The sequence below is a fragment of the Oncorhynchus kisutch genome, linkage group LG23 (assembly GCF_002021735.2).
Source record: "Oncorhynchus kisutch isolate 150728-3 linkage group LG23, Okis_V2, whole genome shotgun sequence".
Taxonomy (NCBI): domain Eukaryota; kingdom Metazoa; phylum Chordata; class Actinopteri; order Salmoniformes; family Salmonidae; genus Oncorhynchus; species Oncorhynchus kisutch.
In genome coordinates this window covers 14,162,363-14,189,356 of record NC_034196.2, presented here as the reverse complement: position 1 = coordinate 14,189,356, position 26,994 = coordinate 14,162,363, and the positions used below count along the sequence as shown (strand labels likewise).

At 41.5% G+C, this 26,994-nt stretch overlaps 2 protein-coding genes across 3 annotated transcripts; both read right to left on the bottom strand.

Moving 5' to 3' along the window:
• Positions 1 to 13,179: 13,179 nt before the first annotated feature.
• On the bottom strand, positions 13,180 to 23,356 carry LOC109867870 (V-type proton ATPase 116 kDa subunit a-like). The gene is made up of 20 exons (XM_020457172.2): positions 22,822 to 23,356; positions 22,060 to 22,138; positions 21,120 to 21,220; positions 20,745 to 20,882; positions 19,843 to 19,937; positions 19,610 to 19,736; positions 19,416 to 19,498; positions 19,200 to 19,293; positions 18,765 to 18,977; positions 18,506 to 18,656; positions 16,443 to 16,582; positions 16,174 to 16,331; positions 15,921 to 16,011; positions 15,619 to 15,737; positions 15,284 to 15,494; positions 15,021 to 15,140; positions 14,803 to 14,922; positions 14,595 to 14,712; positions 14,295 to 14,466; positions 13,180 to 14,060 (listed from the first exon to the last, which is right to left on the bottom strand). Exons 1-20 carry the CDS (start codon positions 22,936 to 22,938, stop codon positions 13,958 to 13,960), a joined length of 2,550 nt encoding a protein of 849 aa, XP_020312761.1. The 5' UTR covers positions 22,939 to 23,356; the 3' UTR covers positions 13,180 to 13,957.
• A 1,029-nt stretch (positions 23,357 to 24,385) lies between these two features.
• LOC109868674 (NF-kappa-B inhibitor-like protein 1) lies at positions 24,386 to 26,771 on the bottom strand. 2 transcript variants are annotated; one of them, XM_020458389.2, is made up of 4 exons: positions 26,128 to 26,771; positions 25,899 to 26,011; positions 25,671 to 25,782; positions 24,386 to 25,597 (listed from the first exon to the last, which is right to left on the bottom strand). In XM_020458389.2, the coding sequence occupies exons 1-4, from the start codon at positions 26,399 to 26,401 to the stop codon at positions 25,017 to 25,019; spliced, it is 1,080 nt and encodes a 359-aa protein (XP_020313978.1). In that variant the 5' UTR covers positions 26,402 to 26,771; the 3' UTR covers positions 24,386 to 25,016. The 2 variants fall into 2 exon arrangements, with proteins under 2 accessions (XP_020313978.1, XP_020313979.1); XM_020458390.2 differs by having other exon boundaries at positions 24,386 to 25,594.
• Between the last annotated feature and the right edge of the window lie 223 nt (positions 26,772 to 26,994).

The following is a 26,994-nucleotide window of genomic DNA, read 5'->3' as shown; positions in this document are numbered from 1 at the left end:
GAGGGCCGAACACGGCCCCCATTAACATCAACAGGGCTGTAGTGGAGCGGGTCGAGAGTTTTAAGTTCCTTGGTGTCCACATCACCAACAAACTATCATGGTCCAAACACACCAAGACAGTCGTGAAGAGGGCACAACAACAGCTTTTCCCCCTTAGGAGACTAAAAAAATGTGGCATGGGTCCCCAGATCCTCAAAAAGTTCTACAGCTGCACCATCGAGAGCATCCTGACTACTTGGCATCCAATCATAAGGTGCTACAGAGTGTAGTGCGTACGGCCCAATACATCACTGGGGCCAAGCTTCCTGCCATGCAGGACCGATATACTAGACGTGTCAGAGGAAGGCCCAAAAAATGTCAAAGACTCTAGTCACCCAATTCATAGACTACCGCACGGCAAGTGGTACCGGAGTGCCAAGTCGAGGTCCAAAAGGCCCCTTAACATCTTCTACCACCCCAAGCTATAAGACTGCTGAACAATTAACCAAATCGCAACCCAGACTATTTACATTGATCCCCCCCCTTTATTTTTTACACTGCTGCTACTTGCTGTTTATTATCTACGCATCGTCACTTTACCCCTACCTTCATGTACAAATTGCCTCGACTAACCTGTGCCCCCACACATTGACTCCATACAGCCTCGTTATTTAATTTTGTGTTGCTTTTCATTTTTATTACTTTAGTTTATTTAGTAAATATTTTCTTAACTCTATTTCTTGAACCTTATTTTTGGTTTTGGGCTTGTAAGTAAGCATTTCGTGGTAAGATCTACACCTGTTGTGGCGCATGTGACAAATAATTTGATTTGGTGTGTATGTATCCTTTTCGGTGTGTTTTGGGAGTCAAGCAAGAGTAGTGTAACGGTTCTCCTCGTCATCTGAGGAAGAGTAGTCAAGATCGGACCAAAATGCAGCGTGGTATGTATCCATGTTAATATTTAATAAATCAACTGAACACTGAATAACAAAACAACAAAGAGAGTGAAAGAAACAGACCTGTAAGGTGGAACAGAAAATAATCACCCACAACTCAAAAGTGAAACCAGGCTACCTAAATATGTTTCTCAATCAGGGACAATGATAAACAGCTGCCTCTGATTGAGAACCATACCAGGCCAAACACAGAAATCCCAAAACATAGAAAAAGGAACATAGACAACCCACCCAACTCACGCCCTGACCGTACTAAAACAAAGACATAATAAAAGAACTAAGGTCAGAACGTGACAAGTAGACTCCTTTCGACTCTAGTCACAGGAGTCGGAGTCGACTGCAAAAATCTTGGAGTTGTATGTCGAACACTGGTATAATAAAAATTCCAATCTAAATTAAGCTGTGTGATAAACAACTCAATTCCAGTCACATTTCGGCAAAATTAAGGATACTGCATTCATTGCTTCAAATGAAGAAAATCAACCATGACAAGAATGCTTTATTGCATTTCCAGTGTATGAAGCATGATGTCGCCATAGGATAAGAGGAATCAATATATGTAGCCTACAACTCATTTGAGTAAGCATATGCCTAGGATCCCAACCTGGTCTCAGAGCATTTCATATTATTCTTTACGTAAAATCAGGGACACTCCACTTCAAAGGAAAAGGGGGTACCTAGTCAGTTGTACAACTGAAATGTGTCTTCCGTTTAGTATGATATGTTAAGTTTTGTATGGTATGTATTAATTTGTGGATGTTCATCACTCATTCCGTATGATATGTTCCGAATTAAAATTTGTATTATGTGTTACGAAAATGCAAAACATACAATATTTTATGAATTTGCAAAATGTACAATATGTTCCGATTTCTAGCTAGGTTGCTACGGGTTAGGGTTAAGTTTAGGAGTTAGGTTAAATGGTTAAGGTTCGGGATAGCTAAAAAGGTTAAGGTTAGCTAACATGCTAAGTAGTGCCAAAGTAGCTCGAAAGTAGTTGAAAAGTTGCTAATTAGCACAAATGCTAAAGTTGTCCGTGATGAGGTTCAATCTCACAAGCTTTGTGTTGCTAGATGTTCACGTTATACGCCCACCCATTAACCATCAGTCTTATTTAAGTGTACCAAATGCAACATATCATACTAAATGGAGTGGCCCGGATTTAAAACATAATAAAACTAAATGCTCTGAGACCAGGTTCTGCATAAATTCTGCATAACTATTACACATAACCAGTTAATCCACAATATTCCATTAAATCTTGAGTGAAAAAAATTATAATTCCATTACTAAACCAGTAATACCGACCCATCCTTTTCCGATAAAAGATAAAACCAGTGACTACATTTTACTTTTTTTTATTCATTGTTCATTGTCAGAGAAGGGAGGGCATAAAAGGTTTACAAAACATTTGCTTATCACAAGGTTTCACAAAAACAAATCTCCCACAATTTATCTGTACATGAGACTGCATGTATTTGCCACCAGTTCACAAAATGTTCAACCAGATCCCCAAAATTTTAAAAGAACACTACTGGTATAAAATAAAAAGGTTGCTGATGTTTAACTACCGAGACATCAAATTCTCACCATTAACCATTTATAAATATTGAGTTACAAGTTGAAAAGTACATTTTTTTTTAAAACCTGTATGACATGAGAATTTATGCAGCGTTGCATCCTTCAGTAGGGACGGTCTCTGCTGTCCTGGCAATGGTCTCCCCTGGAGAGGGAATAAACATTTCTGTTAACACATTTGTCCGATTTATTAACCTACATCTTTCTGATTTAGTATTTTCCTTTTTGTTCACAACTCTGCAATCGAGTCAAGACTGCTTACAGTGCTATCAATGCCATACAAAACAATACTCTATGGGGGGGTTAAATGTGAGAAGCCCAAGTGTCCATTAGAAGCTGGCTTGTTTGATGGGAGCTAGCTGAGGATGTGGATAATTCTTTGCTCACTTAATTTCCACCAACTTGCCGGAGTGTCCCATACCCACCCTGCCTCGGCCGCCCATGTCATCCATGGGAGGGCCACCATGGCCCCTGCCTCCGAAGCCTCCTCTTTCCATGCCACCACGTTCTCTGAATCCACCCCCACGATCACCACCCCTGCCTCCATGGTCCATTCCTCCACGCCCGCGCATGCCTGGGCCACCCCTACCATGGTCACCACCTAGGGACATGACAAAGAGAATGTGTTGGTTGGAAGGAAGACAATTTACAGCCTTTGAAGACATGTACTTTGGCGACAAGTAAGAATTTTTGTAACCTCCCACTTTTGGATGGAGGTGTCACTGTGTACAGTTGTGGCCAAAAGTTTTGAGAATGACACAAATATTAATTTCCACAAAGTTTGCTGCTTCAGTGTCTAGATATTTTTGTCAGATGTTACTATGGAATACTGAAGTATAATTACAAGCATTTCATAAGTGTCAAAGGCTTTTATTGACAATCACATGAAGTTGATGCAAAAAGTCAATATTTGCAATGTTGACCCTTCTTTTTCAAGACCTCTGCAATCCGCCCTGGCATGCTGTCAATTAACTTCTGGGCCACATCCTGACTGATGGCAGCCATTCTTTCATAATCAATGCTTGGAGTTGGTCAGAATTTGTGGGTTTTTGTTTGTCCACCCGCCTCTTGAGGATTGACCACAGGTTCTGGGGAGTTTCCTGGCCATGGACCCAAAATATCAATGTTTTGTTCCCCGAGCTACTTAGTTATCACTTTTTCCTGATGGCAAGGTGCTCCATCATGCTGGAAAAGGCATTGTTCGTCACCAAACTGTTCCTGGATGGTTGGGAGAAGTTGCTCTCGGAGGATGTGTTGGTACCATTCTTTATTCATGGCTGTGTTCCTAGGCAAAATTGTGAGTGAGCCCACTCCCTTGGCTGAGAAGCAAACATGAATGGTCTCAGGATGCTTTACTGTTAGTATGACACAGGACTGATGGTAGCGCTCACCTTGTCTTCTCTGGACAAGCTTTTTTCCGGATGCCCCAAACAATCGGAAAGGGGATTCATCAGAGAAAATTACTTTACCCCAGTCCTCATCAGTCCAATCCCCGTACCCTTTGCAGAATATCAGTCTGTCCCTGATGTTTTTCCTGGAGAGAAGGGGCTTCTTTGCTGCCCTTCTTAACACCAGGCCATCCTCCAAAAGTCTTCACCTCACTGTGCGTACAGATGCACTCACACCTGCCTGCTGCCATTCCTGATCAAGATTTGTACTGGTGGTGCCCCGATACCACAGCTGAATCAACTTTAGGAGACGGTCCTGGACCTTGCTGGACTTTCTTGGGCACCCTGAAGCCTTTTTCACAATTGAACTGCTCTCTTTGAAGTTCTTGATGATCCGATAAATGTCCTTGCCTGTGAAGCCCTTTTTGTGCAAAGCAATGATGACAGCACATGTTTCCTTGCAGGTAACCATGGCTGACAGAGGAAGAACAATGATTCCAAGCGCCACCCTCCTTTTGAAGCTTCCAGTCTGTTATTCAAACTCAATCAGCATGACAGAGTGATCTCCAGCCTTGTCCTTGTCAACACTCACACCTGAGTTAAAGAGAGAATCACTGACATGATGTCAGCTGGTCCTTTTGTGGCAGGGCTGAAATGCAGTGGAAATGTTTTTTGGGGATTCAGTTCATATGCATGGCAAAGAGGGACTTTGCAATTAATTGCAATTCATCTGATCAATCTTCATAACATTCTGGAGTATATGCAAATTCACGTCATACAAACTGAGGCAGCAGGCTTTGTGAAAATGAATATTTGTGTCATTCTGAAAACTTTTGGCCTCGACTGTAGTTCATACATGTATCATCTATGAGCAGAATGACTGTCTTACCTCAATTAGCCCCGAAATCCCTAGTTTGAAAGCCACTGTTTTCTGGATGCTGTGCAGCGTGATTTTCCATACATTTACCCCCACGTGGGCCAGCTCCCTAGCAATTTGAGTTGCAGCCAATGAACTTCAACCTGTTGTCATTTGAGTGACAGCTAGCAAGACGCACACACAGTGTTGCACGGTATACCGAAACCTCTGTACTTTTTTGATACCAGAACATAAAAAAATTGTTTGGTACTTCTGTCAAATGTGTCTCACGGATCAAGCCTATCAGCTCAGCCGGCCCCTTATTGGGCAGGGCAAACCAGTTTTGTTGATTTTTGATATCATCAAAATAAAATAAACTGCAGCACATTGTTGGAGTCATTCAGCAGTTTTTACCTGATTAAGTTCAATATCAATGGAAATTAATGTTGAAAGCTAAATTTATATTCCTAAATGCTGTGGCTGCTTTATGTTGACAAGACATTTTGACAAATAGCTCAATGCTAAAACACAGTTAACTTGTCCAACTCAACCAATATGCAGAAACAGTTTGTGATATATTGAAATCTAAACATAAAATGTACCATCTACACATGCATGTGCAACAACGCTGTTGAAACTAACACAAAAAAAGAAACTGGAGATACTCTATATGTTTTTAAATGCGTCACTGGTTAGACAACAACCTGCAGAAGACAGATACATTTAGGAGTAATGCGTTTTGATACAAGTGCGTCGCCAATGCGGCAAGTGTAACGTAACCCACATTGGACTCTGGAGCAGTGAAAATGTGTTCTCTGAAGTGATGAATCACGCTTCACCATCTGGCAGTCCGACGGACGAATCTGGGTTTGACGGATGCCGGGAGAATGCTATCTGCCCGAATACATAGTGCCAACTGTAAAGTTTGGTGGAGGGGGAATAATGGCCTTGGGCTGTTTTTCATGGTTCGGGCTAGGCCCCTTAGTTCCAGTGAAGGGAAATCTTAACGCTACAGCATACAATGACATTCTAGACGATTCTGTGCTTCCAACTTTGGGGCAACAGTTTGGGGTAATGCCCTTTCCTGTTTCAGCATGACAATGCCCCCGTGCACAAAGAGGTCCATACAGAAATTATTTGTCGAGATCGGTGTGGAAGAACTTGACTGGCCTGCACAGAGCCCTGAACCTCAACCCCATCAAACACCTTTGGGATGAATTGGAAAGCCGACTGCAAGCCAGACATAAATCGGCCAACATCAGTGCCCGACCTCACTAATGCCCGTGGCTGAATTGAAGCAAGTCCCCGCAGCAATGTTCCAACATCTAGTGGAAAGCCTTCCCAGAAGAGTGGAGGCTGTTATAGCAGCAAAGGGTGGACCAACTCCATATTAAAGTCCATGATTTTGGAATGAGATGTTCGACAAGGTGTCCACATACTTTTGGTCATGTAGTGTATAAGATCTCCTAATCCTGTGTTAACATCAGACCTTATTTTCAGCGTTAATCCCAAAACCTATTCTTTCTACATAAATTTTCGCCATAGGTGTGGTTGAATGAACCAGTGGTAACTCATTTTTTGTTTTTTAGGACTACAAGCTGGAAAACCGGCCACGTGAATAACGTACACATGAATAACGTTACTACTCGTTAAAGAGAATGCATATATTTTTTAAAGAAGCTACTTCTAAGGGGCTCCTGAGTGGCACAGTGGTCTAAGGCAGTGTATCTTAGTGCTAGAGGCGTCACTACAGACACCCTGGTTCAAATCCCATAGGGCAGCACTCAATTGGCTCAGCGTCTGGGTTTGGCCAGTGTAGGCTGTCATTGTAAATAAGAATTTGTTCTTAACTGACTTGCTTTGTTGTCACATTCTGTTGTTATTTCTTTGTTTTAGTATGGTCAGGGCGTGAGTTCGGTGGGTTGTCTATGCTCCTTTTTCTATGATTTGGGATTTCTGTGTTTGGCCTGGTATGGTTCTCAATCAGAGGCAGCTGTCATTCGTCATGCCTGTTTTCACTTTTGAGTTGTGGGTGCTTATTTCCTGTTTAGTGTTTTTGTCTTTCACCTTACGGGACTGTTAGTTTGTTATTTATTGTTTTGTTCAGTGTTCTAGTACGTCATTAAAAGCTATGATCGTCCTCTCTTTCTCCCAACGACGAACGTTACACTTGTTAAATAAATGTTGATCTCCAGCCACCCAAGTCATAGACTGTTCTCTCTGCTACCGCACGGCAACCGGTAACGATGCATCAAGTCTGGAACCAACAGGAACCTGAACAGTTTCTAACGCCAAGCCATAAGACTGCTTTAAATAGTTAACCAAATAGCTATCCAGATTATCTGCACTGAACCTTTTTGTATTAACTATGACTCATCACATACGCTGCTGCTACTGTTTACCATCTGTCACTTTACTCCTAGTTACATGTACATATCTACCACAACTACCTCGTACCCCTGCACATCCACACTGTACTGGTATCCCTTGTATATACTCAAGTTATCGTTATTCATTGTGTATCTATTATTACGTGTTTTACTTTTCTATTCTTCCTCTGCTTTTTTGGGAAGGGCCCACATTTCACTATTAGTTTACACCTGTTGTTTACGAAGCATGTGACAAATACAATTTCATTTGATTTGAGAGAGAGCAATGACGTGGCACACATATCTGCACATTTGTGACAGAGTATGCACTTTTTGGGGATCACCTTTGGCTCATGGGTGCTACTTTCAGAACTACTGGCTAAAAAGTATACAAAAATACTAGAGAATATCTTTAACCTACTGGAGAGTACTTTATCCTTGATGAAGTAGGAATTGTTAACAAAGCATTTACCTGGAGGGAGGAAACGTGGTGGTCCAAAGCCTTCTGGTTTGGGTGATTTACACTCCATTCTCCAGGAAAAGTTCTCATTACCACAGCCCCTGCGATCATAAGCCTCAGTCAGGACTACCCCAAACCACAGAGAAAGGCAGTCAATGACTCAACTATGAATGTTTTTTTTCCCTTTTGTTGTTAGTATTTACGCATTAGGGCATTCCCAGTCTCCTGCTCTCTGGTGCACGTTGGCCCCTGAGGGCCCACCTCTGCCCATGCCACGAGGACAACCCCTGAGGATAAAGCCTCCGCACTCCCCATCTCGACCACGGCCCATCATTCCTGGCCCTGTGTGTGACCAGGGGAGGACAGTGTTCAGAATGTTACACTAAGTTAGAGATCTATCAACTTTAACCACCATCTACTAATTGCCAAGTATATGTCTCAAATGTATTTATGTATCAAGATATCCTAAAATGCTGAAACTGTTAGAGTAGGTTGGATATGTCCATTTCAGATGTGTGGAACAGGATTGGCAGATTCATCATGCTTCCCTTGTCACCCCCCATGGGCATGCCTCCTCGCATCATCACGTAATGGGCTTATGGCGAGCCTTCGACACCTTTAGCTTCTTTCCCTGAAAGTCTTTGCCTTGGTAGGAAAACGGGTGCATATTCAATAAACATTCATAGAAAGAACATTGCCAAGACTATGCATGAAGCCCTATTGATTCTTATCAAGGGGCTATCAGAGGGCCTCCATTACTACCCAAAATAAAATAGCAAAACGACACTCACCATCAAACCACTCCACTGTCGGTTTGGCGCATGGGGGCTCCTCATAGCAGCGTACAACCGCCCTTTGGTTTCCCAGAATCTTTGTCTGTGTAGATGTTGATAGCAGGCAAACCTGTGCACTTGTTGATGTGAAAGACAGAAACCAGTTAATCACCCAATTCATCCATCCCTTACTTTTCAAAAGTCTGTTATAACATTTAAGGAAGCTCTCCAAACTGTATCATAGTCAAGTACCAACCCTGATTATTCCACTGTGCTTGAAAAAGTCAGCGTCGCATTCTCTGTCAGGCCAGTGATGTAAATGGTGCTGTTCTCAGTCATCCTGCTGCTCTGGGCGTCCCATGGACAGAGTTAGGGCTGTTAAGCATTTTTATTTTCACATTGATGCACACAAATATGTTGCTGGGTTTGTTACATGGCATGCTGAACTTACCCATGGATCTGGTTTTGATCTGGTTTTGTTGCCCATCCACAAAGAGGAGGGAAGACAAGAGATCCAACATTTGTATGCACATTTGCCTGATCATCTACCCCATGCATGCAGCAGTTTGACTTTACCCAGGCGCACATGCTCCTCTGGGCATTCCCTTTTGCTTATGATTATATTCCTGAAACCCAATGTATCATGAATAAAAAAAAGTGGTTCCAAAACCCCTGAACACACAAAACACCAAAGGCTGAAAAAACCTAATTTGAAAGTTGCCGATCAAAAGACCACATTACTAAGCAAGGAAATATTTAGAAAAGTCTAAAGGCTTGGGGTTGTATACCATGAACATATCAGTGGGAACACTGTACAACTTGGAAGTAATTGAGTGGACACCAGACACTGAAAGATTGAAAATACCGTCAAAGCATTGTGTGTGAAACACCCAAATGAACTGTCAATGTCATATCTGCTTTGTTTTCCCCCATTGACTGGAAAATATTTAACAACAAGTAGAGAAAACTATCTAAACGTATAAGGTGGTCTAGTGTGTTATGGTCTTGTAATTGTCATTAAACTCATTAAACCACCAGGCTTACTGAAGCCACCTCTGTCCCCAGTGATGCTGGGGGAATAAGCGTAGATATGGAGACAATTTCCCTTTAACAGACACTTTTGTACCACATAGGGGGACACTGGGCACAGTTCTGAGTAGCTCTCATGTAAAACTCCTAAAACAGACTAACTTCGCTCTAAAGCCACCAAAAGCCACTTTGAATCTTAAAAGGAACTAAAGAATCTTAAAAATGGGTAGGGTTCTATACAATGTTTGTGGTCTATGAGTTCCCTTGCTGAATAGAATATTATTTCTGAATGCAAAACTAGCATAACTTTATAGGAGTATCAATGTTTCGTATAACGGGGTGGCTTCAATCTTTATTACCTCTGGAGTAGAAAACCCCTAACTTTTACAGAACAGGAAATATTGGAATTGTTTCAGATGCAGCTCAAGTTAAATACAAACTTCTCAGGCTTAGAGGACGAGGTCAATATACAAAGTAAAATTCAGGCTCCCCTTTCCCCCAAAAATGCCATAACATGTATGTCAGTGTTCTGCTGAGGCCTTTACTATTCAGAGCTGTTCCTGAGACAGTTGTTACAAAGAACTTGTACGATACATGCAGCCATTTCGTGCAGAAATGTAGCCAATTATCACATTGTTTTACACAAGGAGATTATTTGATTCAAGTTTTTTTCCCCACTACCAATAATTTATCAAATGACATTTGTTCAAAAACAGTGTTTTTGTCCTCTCGATGACATTGACAGACATTTGACACCTCCGATTATGTCCCCTTTTCAAAAGGCTGCCGGCCCAGACTCAGAACTGAGAAGTGGTACTGTATAAGTATTGGTGTGTTTACACGGCTCTCACTTTGTTACCTGTAGCATAGAAATGTGACAAAGCATGTTAAAAGTGCACTTTAACAATACATTAAGTTACCATTGCACACTTATTTGTTTCTTACCTGTGAGTAAGAAAAGTGAATGCAATGCACTTGTGGATACTGGGGTAATTAAACCAATTATTTTTAAAGTTCAAACTAAGAAAATGTGCTTCTGCTTTGACCAGTACAATAACCGCACGGGTAGAATCCATACATTTATACATGGCCTTGAAGTGACAAAGCAATGCATTCACCTTCTTTAAATTAAAAAAAAAATAATAATAATAATAACCTCCCAAATCTGAAAAGCTCTTCACAACGATTTATGGCTTTAGACCACTTCACTCTATAAATGTTTTATTGATATACCCATCTACTAATATTAAGACCTAACATGGCTAAATAATTGTTACTGTACGTTTGCAGGACTGGAGCTATACGTTCCCGAAGTGGATGTACGGCTCACACACTGTATTTATCTGTATTGTCTACATCTTGAATGTTTGTGAAGTCATGATTGTGGTTGTTTGAAATGTCTTGTTAATTGGTGTTGGATCCCAGGAAGATTAGCTAGCGTTACAGCGTTAGCTAAATGGGGATCCTAATAAAAATCACACACACACACACAATTTCAGAATTGTATTACCTACTTAAAGGGGTAGTGCCAAAGTTGGAACACAAACGAAATACCTTTAAAATGTAGCCAGGGTTTATGCAGGAACCCTATAGCAATTATTTCCAGAATTCTTTTTTTTTACCAGGGAACACATAGACTACCTGAACCTCCCAAAATAAACAAAATCTCTGGTTCCATGACCTCACTGTTTATTATCCCAACTGACTTTGGCTCCTTTTTAAAACAAACTTCTACAGGTAGCCAAACTGGTATTTCACTGACATAGTTCAGTTGAGTGTGTCTAAGGGGCCAAATTAGAAATGTTTGCCGATGGTCTTTAGCTTGTGGGTACCTTCTTACCTTTAGCCATACAGTCAATCAAAATGTATTTATAAAGCACTTCTTACATCAACTGATGTTACAAAGTGCTGTACAGAAACCCAGCCTAAAACCCCAAACTGCAAGCAAATGCAGGTGTAGAAGCACTGTGGCTAGGAAAAACTCCCTAGAAAGGCCGGAACCTAGGAAGAAACCTAGAGAGGAACCAGGCTATGTGGGGCGGCCAGTCGTCTTCTGGCTGTGCCGGGTGGATATTATAACAGAACATGGCCAAGATGTTCAAATGTTCATACAGTTGAAGTCGGAAGTTTACATACACCTTAGCCAAATACATTTAAACTCAGTTTTTCACAATTCCTGACATTTAATCCTAGTAAAATTCTCTGTCTTGGGTCAGTTAGGATCACCACTTTATTTTAAGAATGTGAAATGTCAGAATAATAGTAGAGAGAATTATTTATTTCAGCTTTTATTTATTACATTCCCAGTGGGTCAGAAGTTTACATACACTCAATTAGTATTTGGTAGCATTGCCTTTAAACTGTTTCACTTGGGTCAAACGTTTCGGGTAGCCTTCCACAAGCTTCACACAATAAGTTGGGTGAATTTCGGCCCATTCCTCCTGACAGAGCTGGTGTAACTGAGTCAGGTTAGTAGGCCTCCTTGCTCGCACACGCTGTTTTCAGTTCTGCCCACAAATTTTCTATGGGATTGAGGTCAGGGCTTTGTGATGGCCACTCCAATACCTTGACTTCGTTATCCTTAAGCCATTTTGCCAAAACTTTGGGAGTATGCTTGGGGTCATTGTCCATTTGGAAGACCCATTTCCGACCAAGCTTTAATGTCTTGAGATGTTGCTTCAATATATCCACATCATTTTCCTACCTCATGATTTCATCTATTTTGTGAAGTGCACCAGTCCCTCCTAAAGCAAAGCATCCCCACCACATGATGCTGCTACCCCCGTGCTTCACAGTTGGGATGGTGTTCCACGGCTTGCAAGCCTCCCCCTCTTTCCTTCAAACATAACGATGGTCATTATGGCCAAAAAGTTATATTTTTGTTTCATCAGACCAGAGGACATTTCTCCAAAAAGTAGGATCTTTGTCCCCATGTGCAGTTGCAAACCGTAGTCTGGCTTTTTATGGCGGTTTTGGAACAGTGGCTTCATCCTTGCTGAGCGGCCTTTCAGGTTATGTCGATATTGGACTTGTTTTACTGTGGATATAGATAGTTTTGTACCTGTTTGCTCCAGCATCTTCACAAGGTCCTTTGCTGTTGTTCTGGGATTGATTTGCACTTTTCGCACCAAAGTACGTTCAGGTCTAGGAGACAGAATGCGTCTCCTTCCTGAGCGGTATGACAGCTGTGTGGCCCCATGGTGTTTATACTTGCTTAATGTTTTTTGTACAGATGAACGTGGTACCTTCAGGCGTTTGGAAATTGCTCCCAAGGATGAACCAGACTTGTGGAGGTCTACAATCTTTTTTTCTGAGGTCTTGGCTGATTTCTTTTGATTTTCCCATGATGTCAAGCAGAGGCACTGAATTTGAAGGTAGACCTTGAAATACATCCACAGGTACAACTCCAATTTAGCCAATTAGCCTATCAGAAGCTTTAAAAGTCATGACATCATTTTCTGGAATTTTCCAAGCTGTTTAAAGGCACAGTCAACTTAGTGTATGTAAACCTCTTACCCACTGGAATTGTGATACAGTGAATTATAAGTGAAATAATCTGTCTGTAAACAACTGTTGGAAAAATTACTACACAAAGTAGATGTCCTAACTGACTTGCCAAAACTATAGTTTGCTAACAAGAAATGTGTGGAGTGGTTGAAAAACGAGTTTTAATGACTCCAACCTAAGTGTATGTAAACTTCTGACTTCAACTGTAAATATTGAAATCCTGTGAAATTTGTCTTGTCAGCAGTAGCACCTAACATTTCGCATTACAACAGTAAGACTAGTCATCAGTGAAAATGCTGACTTTTATTGTACAATCATTTCTGCAATTGTTATTTGAAAAGTGCTCTGTGGCAATGTCGTTTCCAAAAATACATAATTGAGCTGTCATCGTTTATCTACTCAGGAATGCCACATGTTGTATAATAACAGGAGAAACATCATGATCTACAAGTATACAATTCATTATACAGTACTATATGTCCAAAGCTGTCTTCACATGGATAAGCACTGTGAAAAGCTGTGCAATTAGCAGCCGTGGTATTCACATTTGTCATTATCGGTAAGAAATTGTTATGGCACTAGAAATCACGATATTTGATATGACCTCCTGTCCTTTATGTGTTGCTTCTATAACATGTTTTCTGTACTTTAAGGGATAAATATGAGTTTTAAGTAATAAATTAACAATAAAAAAAACAATCTTTCCTACAAAAAGCTAATAAAATGGTTGGATCCACAAAATTGGCTTAATGTGGCCATTACATGATATGCATCACTTACTCCAGAACAGTACAAAGTACATATCAACAGACCTAGATGGACAGTTTTGAATCCCACTGTATTCAGGAATTGAGGTTAGCTGATGTGGACATATTTATGATGTAAGGCAGTCAATGCAGCCAATAGTGTCAAAAGCCGTATGCTGAAAAACTTTGCTACAAGTCATCCCAGCACTGCTCTGCAGTTTCTCCTCTTCATCAGTGTGCCATCTTGCTCTAACTCATAGCATCCTTCCTGGTACATGTTTTCCTGTTCAAATCCAGTGAATCTGGTTGTTGCTGGTCACAGTAAACCGTCCTGCTCAAAAACTGAGGGCAGGGTGGAGAAGTCGAAGGGGGAAAACTTGATACCTGTCCCATGATAGAACTTATTCTGGAACTCCACCCTAGGAAAGGAGAACATTCACATACAGTATGTAAACAACCAGTATGAATGCATGTGTGAACAAATTCCTAAGTGAATGATTAAAATATACTGAATTATACTGAGTAGGCGACCGCTGGGGAATGAGAGAGCGTGTGAGAGTAGATGAGGGATTATTAACAGAGAGTAATTCATTGACTGGCTGAATGAGTCAGTCAGTAAGGCATCACATAGTTTAGTATAAAGACCGACTCACCAGTGCAGCCGGAGGGCATGGAGGAAGGCTGAGAGCCCTTCCATGACCAGCAGGATGGATACAGTGAGCACAGCGAAAAGGCTGAACACTGGTACCAGAAACAGCACCCCCAGTCTGGAGGTCATCCTGAGGCCCAGACGCATCACCATGGCCCACAGTACCTCCGAAAGCTCTGACAGACATATAGATGGACACACAGTAAGAGGAAGATGTATGGATCAATATCTGAACATAGAGACAGTAATTGATAGTAATTGCCCCCTTGTGGCCTTTTAAAGGTGTAGTGAGTCCGATACTTACGAGCATGGGCCAAACTGAGGGCCCAGAGACGTAGATAAGAGGCCGTGTTGGAGATGCAGCCCAGGCAATACTCTATGGTGTGGATGGCTTGGTGCAGGAATACATCCCCAAAGTCAAACTGAAAGATGAAAAACACATTGATTAGACACTGTTGCGTAACAGTGATGTACTCAAATGTGTATATGAGATGCACAGTTGTGGTTCTGACCTCCTTAGGCTGGGTCTCTCTGCTGGTCATGAGGTCATCCAATCCCTCTTCCTCATCATCATCGTATGCTGGTGCTTGGGACATATCATCCTCACTCACACGCCGAACTCTCTCATATCCCTAACAGACATTAAACAGACATTAAAATGTGCACATACATTATTTACTGAAAACACATGGGTAACAAGCTCATACATGACTCTTTCCACCATACTCACCCTGCGCAATCGCAGGCCTTTCCCTCCACGGTGCAGCCAGTAGAGGTAGACTGGTTTTCCTAACAGCAGCACAGGCACAGACAGCAGAGCCACCACCATCAGGAAGACCTGCAGCCCAGTCTGTGGATCAAAATACACACAGTCAAACACAGAGCCACATGGACAGATGGTCAAAAGAGACATTCAGAGATTTAGATACAGATGCTGAGAACCCCAGACTCAGGGGGGAAACTCAGAATCATGACCCCATCCCCAACACCCACCTGTCCAGGGTAGAGAGGGGTGTTGTCCTCTCCCTGCATGAGGAACATGTTGATAAAGTGGATGAGGATGCTGGGGGCCAGGCGGGAGTCACGTGCACCGAATGCCAGCCACTTGTAGAGGATCATGAAAACCAGGTAGCCAAAGAGACATAGCAGGAACAGCAACTCAGGGAGGAACAGCAGGTAGATGTTGAAATTATGTTTGAAGTGCCTGGATAGATGGAAGAGAATAGGGAAGGGGAGGAAAGGAAAGGACGGATTTACATTTAGAGAAGCCCTTTCGGAACTTTTCAACTTGTGTGACTACTGTTAGGAACCACCAACTGCTCACTCACAGATGGTTGAAGACACTGAGCACCACCCCAAAGCTCATGTGCACGACCCCTATGATGACAGACATCTTCATCTTGTAGGAGTTCAGGAAGGACAGGCGATTCACTGCCATGTTCCATATCTGTGGGTGTGATACAAAGCATAACATGAACATATCGTCAGACAGTGCCAATCTCTGGGATTTGGGAGCAGGGATTTGGAAAGGAATGAGAAGGGACATGTGAGAGTGCGTGATTGTGGGTTTATGTGTTTAGCATCTGAGAGCATTGCTTTGTGTCCGTGTGTCGTGTGTATGTATACTCACAGGATCGATGCCAAAGGGGTATGGCCCACTAAAGACACCAGTGACATTGGGATCAAGTGTGAGCAAAGCATTCGTTTGGAGAGTTTCATTCCTGGAATAAGAGGTGAATATGAGTACAATAACCTCAGTCAGCTACAGCTAAATTAAAACGATATGTTCACATCGACAGGTACACTGACCATCTATTCTGTGCATACTGTGCTTGGGAATGTAGTAATATGCATGTTTTTGTGTGTTCGTTTTGATCACTCACGTCCACTGCTGATCTGTGAACATAGCTCTAACACTCCAGCCTGAGCCAAATATGTTGAGTGACTTTGAGAAGCAGTCATTGTAGATCAGCCCCGTGTACACAGAGAAAAGGCCCATCATTAGTATGATATAACGTCCCTCGAAGAACACTGTCCAGATCTGAGGACAACACAGAAACCAAGACCAACATTCATGGCAGTTCATCAACATCAAGAAAACTACAAAAACACAGTTCGAATTTGATAGCATTTACACTTAAAACGCTCTCACCTCATTATCAGAGCGCTTGCGCTTGTGGCTCTTCTCTTTCAACACCATCCACAGGGCAAAGCATGCCATGACCACACCATGACCAAGGTCCCCAAACATGACCGCAAACAGGAAGGGGAATGTAATGATGGTGTAGGGAACTGCCAAGCAGAGATACATTTAACATTTTAGTCATTAAGCAGACACTGTTATCCTGAGGGACTTACAGGAGCAATTAGGGTTGGTCAAAAGAGACATTCAGAGATCAAGGGCACATTGACAGATTTTTCACCTAGTCGGATTGGGGATTCGAACCTGTAACCTTTCAGTTACTGGCCCAATCCTAAAAGTTATCAGCATGGACAACTAGCTTTCATTTATTCCTATAACTGTGCTCAACCTGACTAGTCTGCATTACATCTATTGGTCCTCACGAAACCCAGACAAAAACGATTTGGGGGATTTTCATGACATTTTATCCATACAATAGTCCTTTGGAGAAAGGATTGTTGACAGATATTTTACATTTGTATTTAAAAGCCTAAATGAGAAATAATTACTCAAGGTTGGCATATTTATGACCTTTTGGCTTTACCCAGGCCTCCTTTAAGACACCATAAAGTTTTATCTGTAGATGCTACATAGCAAAAATTGGGGTAATTGAAAATATGATACTGGCAAATTTTTGTATATATTGTTGATCATAATTACCTGTACTGGCATATTGTCACGCCCTGGTCTAAGTATTTTGTGTTTTTCTTCATGTATTGGGTCAGGCCAGGGGTTTTTGTATTGTGGTGTGTTTTGTCTTGGGGTTTTGGTGTGTATGTATTGGGATTGTAGCTAGTGGGGTTATCTAGCAAAGTCTATGGCTGTCTGGAGTGGTTCTCAATCAGAGGCAGGTGTTTATCGTTGTCTCTGATTGGGAACCATATTTAGGCAGCCATATTCTTTGAGTTTGTCGTGGGTGATTGTCCTTAGTGTCGTTGTTCCTATCGCTTTGTTTATTTACACAAGTATAGGCTGTTTTGGTTTTCGTTACGTTATTTGTTTTGTAGTGTTTTGTGTTTATTCGTGTTTCACGGTATTCATTAAACATGGTTCGCAATCTACACGCTGCATTTTGGTCCGACTATCCTTCACACCTAGAAAACCGTAACACATATCAAAGTTCCAGAGTGGGATCTCTGCTAGTTTTTAAATTATGGCCCATTTTATACAGAGAAATTGGCATAAACGACAATGTAACCAATCATAGCCCTCCTTTTACCTTTATCATTGCACACTTTGCAAATCACCAGCTGAGGGTGGCCATTTTGAAATTTTCACATTCATTCTGTTGGTACTGCGTACAAATTGGATCATAATTCTAAATGTAGGAATGATGATCCCACTCTGGAACTTTGATATGCCAGTAGAGTATATTATGTTCAACAATATATTGAATACTTTTCCAAATCAAAATGGGTATATTTTCAATATTCATGTTTATATTTCTCAATATTAATTCATGTAAAAAAAAAAAAAAAGGTTTTGAAATGAAAATACTACTCATATTACAGAGCATGTGTTAAAGCTTCATATGACACCAATGTTTGCTTTGCAGCACCTACAGATGAAACACTATGGAGTCTTAAAGGAGGCCTGGGTAAGGCCAACATTGAATAAATATGCCAACTTCATTAAATAAGATAGATAAAAATATCAAATATATTTCAACAGTGCTTCCTCCAAAGGACACATTTCGTGAATATCCCAAAATCATGGTACAGTATTTTTTTGTCTGGGTTTCATGAGGAATCACTCTAATAGTGCTCACCTGAGCTTGCCTAAATGTTGTGTCTAAAGTGTTCCAAACTAGCCTACCTGTAGGTTTGTCTGTCGACTGCACAGGAGATTAGGCACCTTAATTGGGGAGGACGGGCTTCTGGTAATGGGTGGAGCGGAATTAGTGGAATGCTATCAAATACATCAAACACATGGTTTCCATGTGGTTGATGCTATTCCATTGATTCCGTTCCAGCCATTACTATGAGCCATCCTTCCCTCAGCAGCCTCCACTGGTGTATTGAATCTGTACTCACCTGGACTAGCCTCCCTGTAGTCTCCAACCCCGTAAGCCTCCACAATACTCTGAAAGCCGGAGGTGAACTTGTTTGTTCTCAAGAGCGTAGGTGGTGTGTCGTTGCTTGGGATTCGGTTTACAAAGGATGGTACAGTGGCATCACCTTTTCTCTGAAAAGGGAAAATAGCATTTATTACATTTATACACACTACTGGCAGATTTGACAAAACAAACTACTGTATCTGTAGGACTATGGTCTCCTCAACAGCCTCACTCACCGAGCCTTCCTCCAACGCACCCCGCAGGTTGGTCAGGTCATTGACAGGGCACCACACCTCAGCTATGAGACACTTGTTGGTGACGTCAAAGCTACTCAGGTTGAGGATGTGGTAGATGGCCTTCATCTTCTTCACTTGCACTACCCAGGTGAAGGCTGACTCTGAGGCCTTCTGCAGCCCCTGCCTCAGGTACTCCTCAGTGCGGTGGAGCACCTAGTGGTGCCAGGGGACAGTTAAAGATTTGACATGTTCAAGTATTTGCATAAGGTCTTATAACTAGTGTCTGTGCAAATGTGGAACATGGAGAGATGTCATCCAAGTATTATCTAGCCAACATCTATCATACATTGTTTGGGCCATGCCTTTATAACATGACATACAAACAGACAGACAGACAGACAGACATATGGGTAATGCCCTGTCAATTGCCCGCACATTGTTCAAGTCCAGGATGCGTGTCCTTAGGCTGTCCATTACATCTGCCCTCTCCTCGTCATTCTCAGGGTGGGGGTAAAGGTGACAGTGGTAACTGGAAGAAAAGGATACAAAAATATCACTGATAGATATCAATGAGAGACACAGGCCTTAGAGATTAAGAAGTGTACATACAATGGATGATTTTGTGTTTTGTGCTGGCAAAAGCATAGATACCAATCGCAGATCTTTTGGACCTTCTGTCCAATCTGGTCTCCCCAGAATGAGATAAGGAACACAACATTTTTGCTGATCTCACCCTGTAAGGTACACACAATACATATTATATGTGTCTTATTCCCCCCCCAAAAAAATGACATGACGGTAGACATAGATTTCTGAAATCCGTATTGCTTTCTATTTCTACTCACCGTGTCCAGGTCAGCAAGGCTCTCGCCCAGCTCTGCATAGCTGAGGATAGTGTAGCCCTTACACACCCTCCACAACATGCGCTCAAATGCCTCTACCTTCACCCGGTGGATTAGGCCTGACACAAACCTACAGCCAAGAGGAAGACTTTACCACTCAGGACTCACCACTTATTCAAACTGACACTCAGTGACACATTATGTTTCTATTATACATGTTTGTCTGTGAAACTCACCCCAGCTTGGCTCCCAGTCTCTGCATGCCAGTGCAGCCTCCAGAGTCTGACTCAATGGATTGGAACTCTTCATACTGGGGGCCAAGGGCCTCATGCTGCATACAAGGAAAGGCCAGGTTTGCATGATCAACCCACAAATACCAGTAGCCTTTGATTTGAAAAAAGGGTAAGTCTTAAAGTTGTACTCAAGTAGTTTATAAACTGTGAATTATTAGATTATAGACCTTTTGTAAATCTGTAATAGCAAAGATATTACGTAATGGTTGAAATTCATTGCTACACCTATTGTCAAGTGTAGCCTATTACAGGGATCATCAACTAGATTCAGCAGCGGGCCAATTCTTTGTTCAGTGGATGGTTGGGGTACCGGAACATAATGACAAATGATTTGTAGACTGCAATTTGACCGCAAGAAGCCCGAACAGATATAATATGTGACTAAAACATAATAATTGTGAACCTTGCTTATATTTGTATACAATCACGTGTCTATTATGCGTCGGAATACTTGGGAACAGATTTACAAATGAAAATCACTTGGAGACGATTTCCTGGTCACTTGGAGACGATTTCCTGGTGTTTTTACAGTCTTTTATGTCCAACATTGAAAATTCAACCAACGTTAAAAAAATTTAATTCTCAGAAAACTTGGGGGGTGAAAGTCAGGTGATACTCATGTGTGGTGATGAGGATATTCAACGCATGAAGAGAGGACAGAAAGACCCAATATATGGTGTCACAGTCAACTGACAGTTGTGTCTGGGAGGGCAATCGAGCAAAGGGTGAGTCTGATAAGTGTATGTGTCATTTAAATGGCATTAGGCAGTTATGAGGCGAGGTTATGTGATAGTAATGTGTATGGTGGGCGTCATAGTTGTGTAAATAGACATGATGGCACTAACCCGGGAGCGGCTGTGTACGAAGGTGTGTGTGATCCTCAGCATGTGTGTGTACTCGGTCAGCTCCAGAAGATTCCGCTGCAGCTTCTCTTTGTTCCTGGCCACCTCGCTAAGCTCCACCTCCAGCCTTTGGAGCTGCTCCTGGGGGACCACAGCAGACAGACCACACACGGTCAACACCCCTTAACCACAGCAGACAGACCACACACGGTCAACACCCCTTGACCACAGCAATCATATGGGAATTAGTTCCCCTCAACCATTAATAACACACAATCAATACCCTAAACCAAACATTTACCAACTCAGCAATTCATCCACAGTGAACATCAACCACAGCACTCGTTCGTTACATGACAAACAGAATCTCAGACCTACCATGATTTCAAGGACATGTTTGGGGGGAGGGGCGACTGGACAAATTTCATCATCTTCTGGCACAGCAATATTTGCCTTTTGAATCTCCCTCAAAAGGTACCCTGTACAAAGAAAACAAAACATGATTTATTTATTTATTGTTTAATCAGATAAACAAACACTGACTGAGCACAAAAAAAAACACAATCATCATGGGGATCTGTTGAAACATCCAGAGTATTTACAGTTATAAAATCCAGACACGTTTGATCAAAACATAAAGAAGTCTTGCTAAAATTATCTGTAGAAGAACAACTGAGATCTATATCTAGCACAAAGACAGTCTTTCACAGTGGAATGACTTGTAATTCAATCCCACTGCTTTGCTGTTACCAAAAGCAATATGTAATTCTCTGTAGAGGTAACCAGAGCTTGATCAAACCCCACCAGTAAATCAAAGGTACAGATGTAGGATCTTAATTTGATCACTCTTAAATTGTTGAGAACTTTCCTATACTGCAGGGAAGGCAAACTTGTAGTGTATTTTAGCTTTAAAAAGACTTCTAAAGATTGTAATTTCCACTTTGAAATGTCAGACTTGATTTGCCCTAATAAAAAATGTATCAATCCCTACAAAAATGTCCATTCATTATAATACACATAATAATTCACAGGATTATTATGGGGCAGCAGGTAGCCTGGTGGTTAGAGCGTTGGACTTGTAACCAAAAGGTTGCAAGATCAAATCCCCAAGCTGACAAGGTAAAAATCTGTTGTTCTGCCCCTGAACAAGGCAGATAACCCACTGTTCCTAGGCTGTCATTGAAAATAAGAACTGACTTGCCTAGTTAAATAAAGGTCAACTAAAAAATTATGCAGGATTATGTTCCTGCTGTAGCAAACTGGCTCAAATTAGGATTCTACATTTGTATTGGTCTAGTGTCCATCTCATTGACCTCACCCAGAATTCTCTCCATCTCTTCACATCTCTTGATTTCGCTGACGAAGCGTCGCTGGAACAAGTTGACACTGGGGTTGATCTGAAACCAGAGGAGCACAGTGGTCAGTGACAATGCCAGTGGCCCAATGCTCACATCCTGGAGTTCATGAAATAGATTCCTTTCCAGTAGATGTTTCTGTGCAGAATGTATCATTTAAATATCAACATTTCATTTTGAAAGGTCCAAATCCATTTGCTTTTGAAATCTAGGTCAGGTCACAACAACGAAATTAAACAAACCCAGTGAGCAAGGTGCCTGGGTAACAGGTTTTTGGAGCCCCAGAATTATATTGACAAACAGACCATATGCAGTTGCATAGAGACCTCCATCATGACTACCAGACAATCACAGAATAGGGGCATATGTGATCAGATAAGGCTTTTATTGATTTACTTAATCAGTTTGTGCTACATTGTATATTTATGTTTTTACAAATAATTGATCCACGAGTAGCACATTAACTGGACTGATAGACACACTTAACCCTGGGCATAACCCTGGGTGCACTGGTAGTCCGATGCAGACAGACAGACAGACAGACACACACACACACACACACAGAGAGACACACACACACACACAAAGAACAGTTGTGGTCCAGACATATAATTGACAACTGACAGACACTGGGTAGGCCTAACTAACTGATATACACTATGCTTCTATTATTGCATTGCAAGTCTCCACATTGGCTCGACAGACAAGTGGAATAGCCTACTTACATCTCGAAACTCGACCAGACCCATTTCTCCAAGCTCACTTATGCAATCGTATGCTGAACCGGACTGAAGAAATAACTGCGCCAAGCACATCTCTTCACTTCGGAACACCGACCCCATCTTATCTGCCACCGGCACCTTGCTGACGAAATCTCCTCCGGCCTATTAATTCACTCTACGACAACTGTAGCAGTAGTTGCAGCCAATAAATCATACCAACGCGAAATCACAACTCTGCCGGTGTCTATAATGCCAAGCTTTGCAATAACGTTTCCGAAAATGTATATATTGTATCGAGTATGAGCTCTCAATATGACAAAATTACTCTGCCTATTAACGGGTTAGTTATTTCATCGATAATAACGCTCGAGCTCTTACACTAGATCATTAGGTCCCCTAAATTGTAAGAAAACAAACAATACACCCTCACCCTTCTATCGCTTCGCACATATTTTATCGAGCGTGTCAGATAATACGCGTCATCCTGTGTCGCTATCACAAAGAGTCAACTCTATCCCCGTCGCAATGCTATGTGTAAGATTGCTCATTACGCAAAATAGAAAAGAAAAATATATTTCAGTCATGCCAGCAGACAATATGCAAAATTGTACATAAAAAGTACAATTTAAAATGTGGGTAAGTATATAAATAAAATACTTTTCTTTAATCACAGTATGTTGGATGCCTATATAGTCTGAGCGTGCCTGCAGGTTGCCAGATATTTATATTTTAGTCCCCAAATTGAATTTTGACACCCGAGAATACGCCGCTATTATCAAAAGTGTATAAAGGTAGGGTATGGCCTACACCCACCGTCTATACACTCAAATAATAGTACACTTTGATAGCGAAAGTACCAATAAGAAAATAACACATTATTTTCAATAATCCTATGACTCATAGGCTATGAGCCCTTGTGGCAATATATAAATAAACACATAGCCATTAGGCCTAGTACAGTCAATGTATGCTTCTATATAACATTTCCAAAAACACAGAATTGTAGATGAAATCATATTTGAATTCTGCTAGCTTATATGGAGGGCGAAATTGCCTTACAGCCATTACTTAGTTTGGGGGTTTGTACCATATCTGGCAACTAGAACATCCTTTTATTTATTCAGTTCCATCATTCAAATTAGGGTGAACCATCTGCCCTTTCTTTGTGTGTGTAGGCCTGTATAAGGATTGTAGGTTGTGGTAGGTTAATAAATGCTGTCCAATTGTTTCTCTTTTTAAATCAAGTCAAGTGTCAAACTGTTTACTTACTGTGATCTTTTTTATTTTTACATTTTCTTACCCACTTTGATCTCATCAGCACTCTGACTTAGTCGAGTGTATTGTGCAGTTTGTGTCATCATGGTCCTTTTGATCCCCTTCCCAATCCTTAACCCAAATAGCTTAAGATTCTTTTCAGTTAGGTAACATGCTCAACTTGTGTGAATAAGGCAGACCGGGTTCCTGACAACATCATAATAACAAGTGTCTTTTCTTTTGACTTTTCTCCTTGTTTATGCAGGGTTACCATGACATTATCAATATTATTAATGATGCTACTAACACTTACTAATGTAAACCATTAGAATTTAATGCGTAAGTGTTCACTAAATATATATTTTGTCTATACACAGGCTTTGTTTCAACATTTGTGTATACAAATATTCTCAGTTCTGACAGCTTAAAAATCAGTAACATAACATGAAGATTGATGTCCAGTGTCCATCAATGATCCCTAACCAACTTGGCAGAACCTTTGCCAATAATGGATAAATGTTGCACCCCTAAGAGGTGTGCATAAAGATTCATGGCGGTTTGCTGCCAAATGTGCTTCCTCCAAGTATTGATTCAAGCAACACTTATGCGATCAAGATATCACAGGTTATTTATTTTTAATTAATTTGAAAAATTTAACAAGGCAAACACCTATTCCCTCTAGCAACATCTCTTACATCAGTGGAGTACACAACACATCACTGTGAAATATGGCATTCACTCAACACTTTGGCATAGGTACAAGAATAAGAAGCATAGCCAAGTTTATCCAAGAAATTAGGTGCTTCAAGTGGAAATGAGTTTTGACAGATCAAAATGACTGACCACCACTGCAAACATAACCACTGCCCTGCATGTACAGGACCGTGAGTGGCTAAACGACAGACTGTTCAACATCTCATAAGGTCCTTTCCAGTCTGACATTGTCACCTGAGGCTCTGAGCCAGTCTATTGAGCTCCTGTGAGAGAGCAGTGACAGTTTCCAGGATCCTCTGCTTGTCTCCCTCCTCCAGCCGGGTCCCACAGCGCTGGGCAAACCTATCCGGGTGCCAAACGGTCTGCTGGCGCCTGAGGAGTTTACGAAACGCTGGCATGTCTTTCCTATCTGCACCATGCAGCATCACCTCCACCATCTCCTCCACTGAGCCCTTTGGTGCCGGCCAGGGGATGTCCCGATAACTCAGTTTTGTTGTGGCCGCTGCTGCAGTGTCAGTGTTGAAGGTATCTGCACATCGCTCCTCGTAGCGCCGCTTCTTCCCCTGGCGTGTTTCCTCCTCTTTCCGTGCAGCACGCGCCAGGTACTCCTCATGCTCCCTCTGTAGCCTCTCATGCAGCTCTCTGTTAGCCCGATCCTCCTCATCCGCATCTTTCTTCCTCTTCCCATGAAAACCTGAGGATGCCAGTCTTTGAGCCTCTGCATGCTGTTTAGTGACATACTCCTGTCTAATTCTATCTGCCCAGTCTTGAAAGTCCTCCTCATCGGTATCTTCCGCAAATAAATCATCTGCTGAAGAAAAAAAAATAAAAAATATGACAATGTACAATTATTTAAATCAAATTATTCAAGAGTGAAATATTACCATCATATTGTCCAAATGTTTCAAAAAACTCATCCTGGCATTCCCCAAAGAGCTTCTCTTGCCACTCTTTCTCTGCGTCTGTCGCTTTTGAAGACTTTTCCCTAGGTGCAGTCTTTGGGACAAAAGTAACATCAGAAACAGTTCTCAAGGATCTGCACACCATACAATCATGTCCTAGCTCTCTCCTAAAACACATATTACACATGCATATAGCAGAGACATTCATACCTTCTCAAATTTCATCCATTGCAGCAGGTCCCGAGGTGTAATTCCTGCATTATTTGGTGCAACCATGGCATCTGGGCAACTCTTTTGAAGGGGCAAGACGAGGTCATCATAAACTACATAATAATAGAAAATAAGGTTAGAATTACATATTTTTTTTAAATAAGGTTAGAAGGCATGTTATTATCCTAGCTGCTTCTTTTTGTTGTTATTAATACTGGCAGACCTTCACCTCTTTTGCCATGTTTCAGAGCCTTGTTAGCAGCAATGTGTAGGGGCGTGTCCCCTTTCTTGTCTTTCTGAAGGATGTTGGCACCATACTTCAACAAAAGCCGAAGGATGGCGTCATCACGGAGCGAGCAGGCCAGGTGCAGGGGAGTCCTGCGCTTTTTACCCTGGGAGAAGTTGACGTCGAGGTCGGAGTGTTTCCGGAAGTAGGACTTCAGCTTCATTAAACTGCCATCTTCCACGTATCTTATCATCTTTTTCTGTTTACGAGTCGCCATGATCTCCCTCCGTATGGAGACTTACTCTAATTCTAATTTACTTCAACAAAGATTTAACAGCTGTAACAATACATATCTAGCAGCTTCCAAAGTTAGTTAACCAACAACAATCAATAACGTTAGCTAACGTTATAGGTTGTCATAAAAGAGCACAACGGGTGGCGTAATCCTATTACCCGTCTTCGGTGCAAACTAAAATGCTTTTGCCAGTTGATCAAGACAATTTCAATGTTTCGCAACCCCCATTAGTTAGCTAGCTTGTCGATTAGCTGATGTAACCTCGAACAAATTTGCGGAAACACGGACAAATAACAATGTAACACCGACGTCAACATGTTGTCCTGTCGTTAAATGTCCCTGTATATTTAGTCTTCTAGTTCCGGTTGGGTTGTAATTCCGAATTCAATCACTAAGTGGCAGTATACTGCTGTAGTATACATGGCTTTGACTTGCAATGCAGTTCATTTAAATCTTAAACCCTTGCATTTATTTCTCGTGTTAAAAGTTTAAACCATTCTTTCACCGAGTAAATAATGATAAAGCTAATGTCTGATTTTATGGTAAGTGATCATACTTTTCTAGGTAGACAGAGT

What these genes read in the sequence shown, in the direction of transcription:
- LOC109867870 (XM_020457172.2), bottom strand. Translation starts at nt 22,938, where the DNA reads ATGGGGTCGGTGTTCCGAAGTGAAGAGATGTGCTTGGCGCAGTTATTT. An exon ending in GCAAGCGCTCTGATAATGAG is followed by an intron (nt 16,332 to 16,442) that starts GTGAGAGCGTTT and finishes TGTTGTCCTCAG; the next exon opens with ATCTGGACAGTGTTCTTCGA. An exon ending in CCTCAGTTTGGCCCATGCTC is followed by an intron (nt 14,467 to 14,594) that starts GTAAGTATCGGA and finishes TATGTCTGTCAG; the next exon opens with AGCTTTCGGAGGTACTGTGG.
- LOC109868674 (XM_020458389.2), bottom strand. Translation starts at nt 26,401, where the DNA reads ATGGCGACTCGTAAACAGAAAAAGATGATAAGATACGTGGAAGATGGC. An exon ending in TCTGAAACATGGCAAAAGAG is followed by an intron (nt 26,012 to 26,127) that starts GTGAAGGTCTGC and finishes ATTATTATGTAG; the next exon opens with TTTATGATGACCTCGTCTTG. An exon ending in AATGGATGAAATTTGAGAAG is followed by an intron (nt 25,783 to 25,898) that starts GTATGAATGTCT and finishes TTTGTCCCAAAG; the next exon opens with ACTGCACCTAGGGAAAAGTC.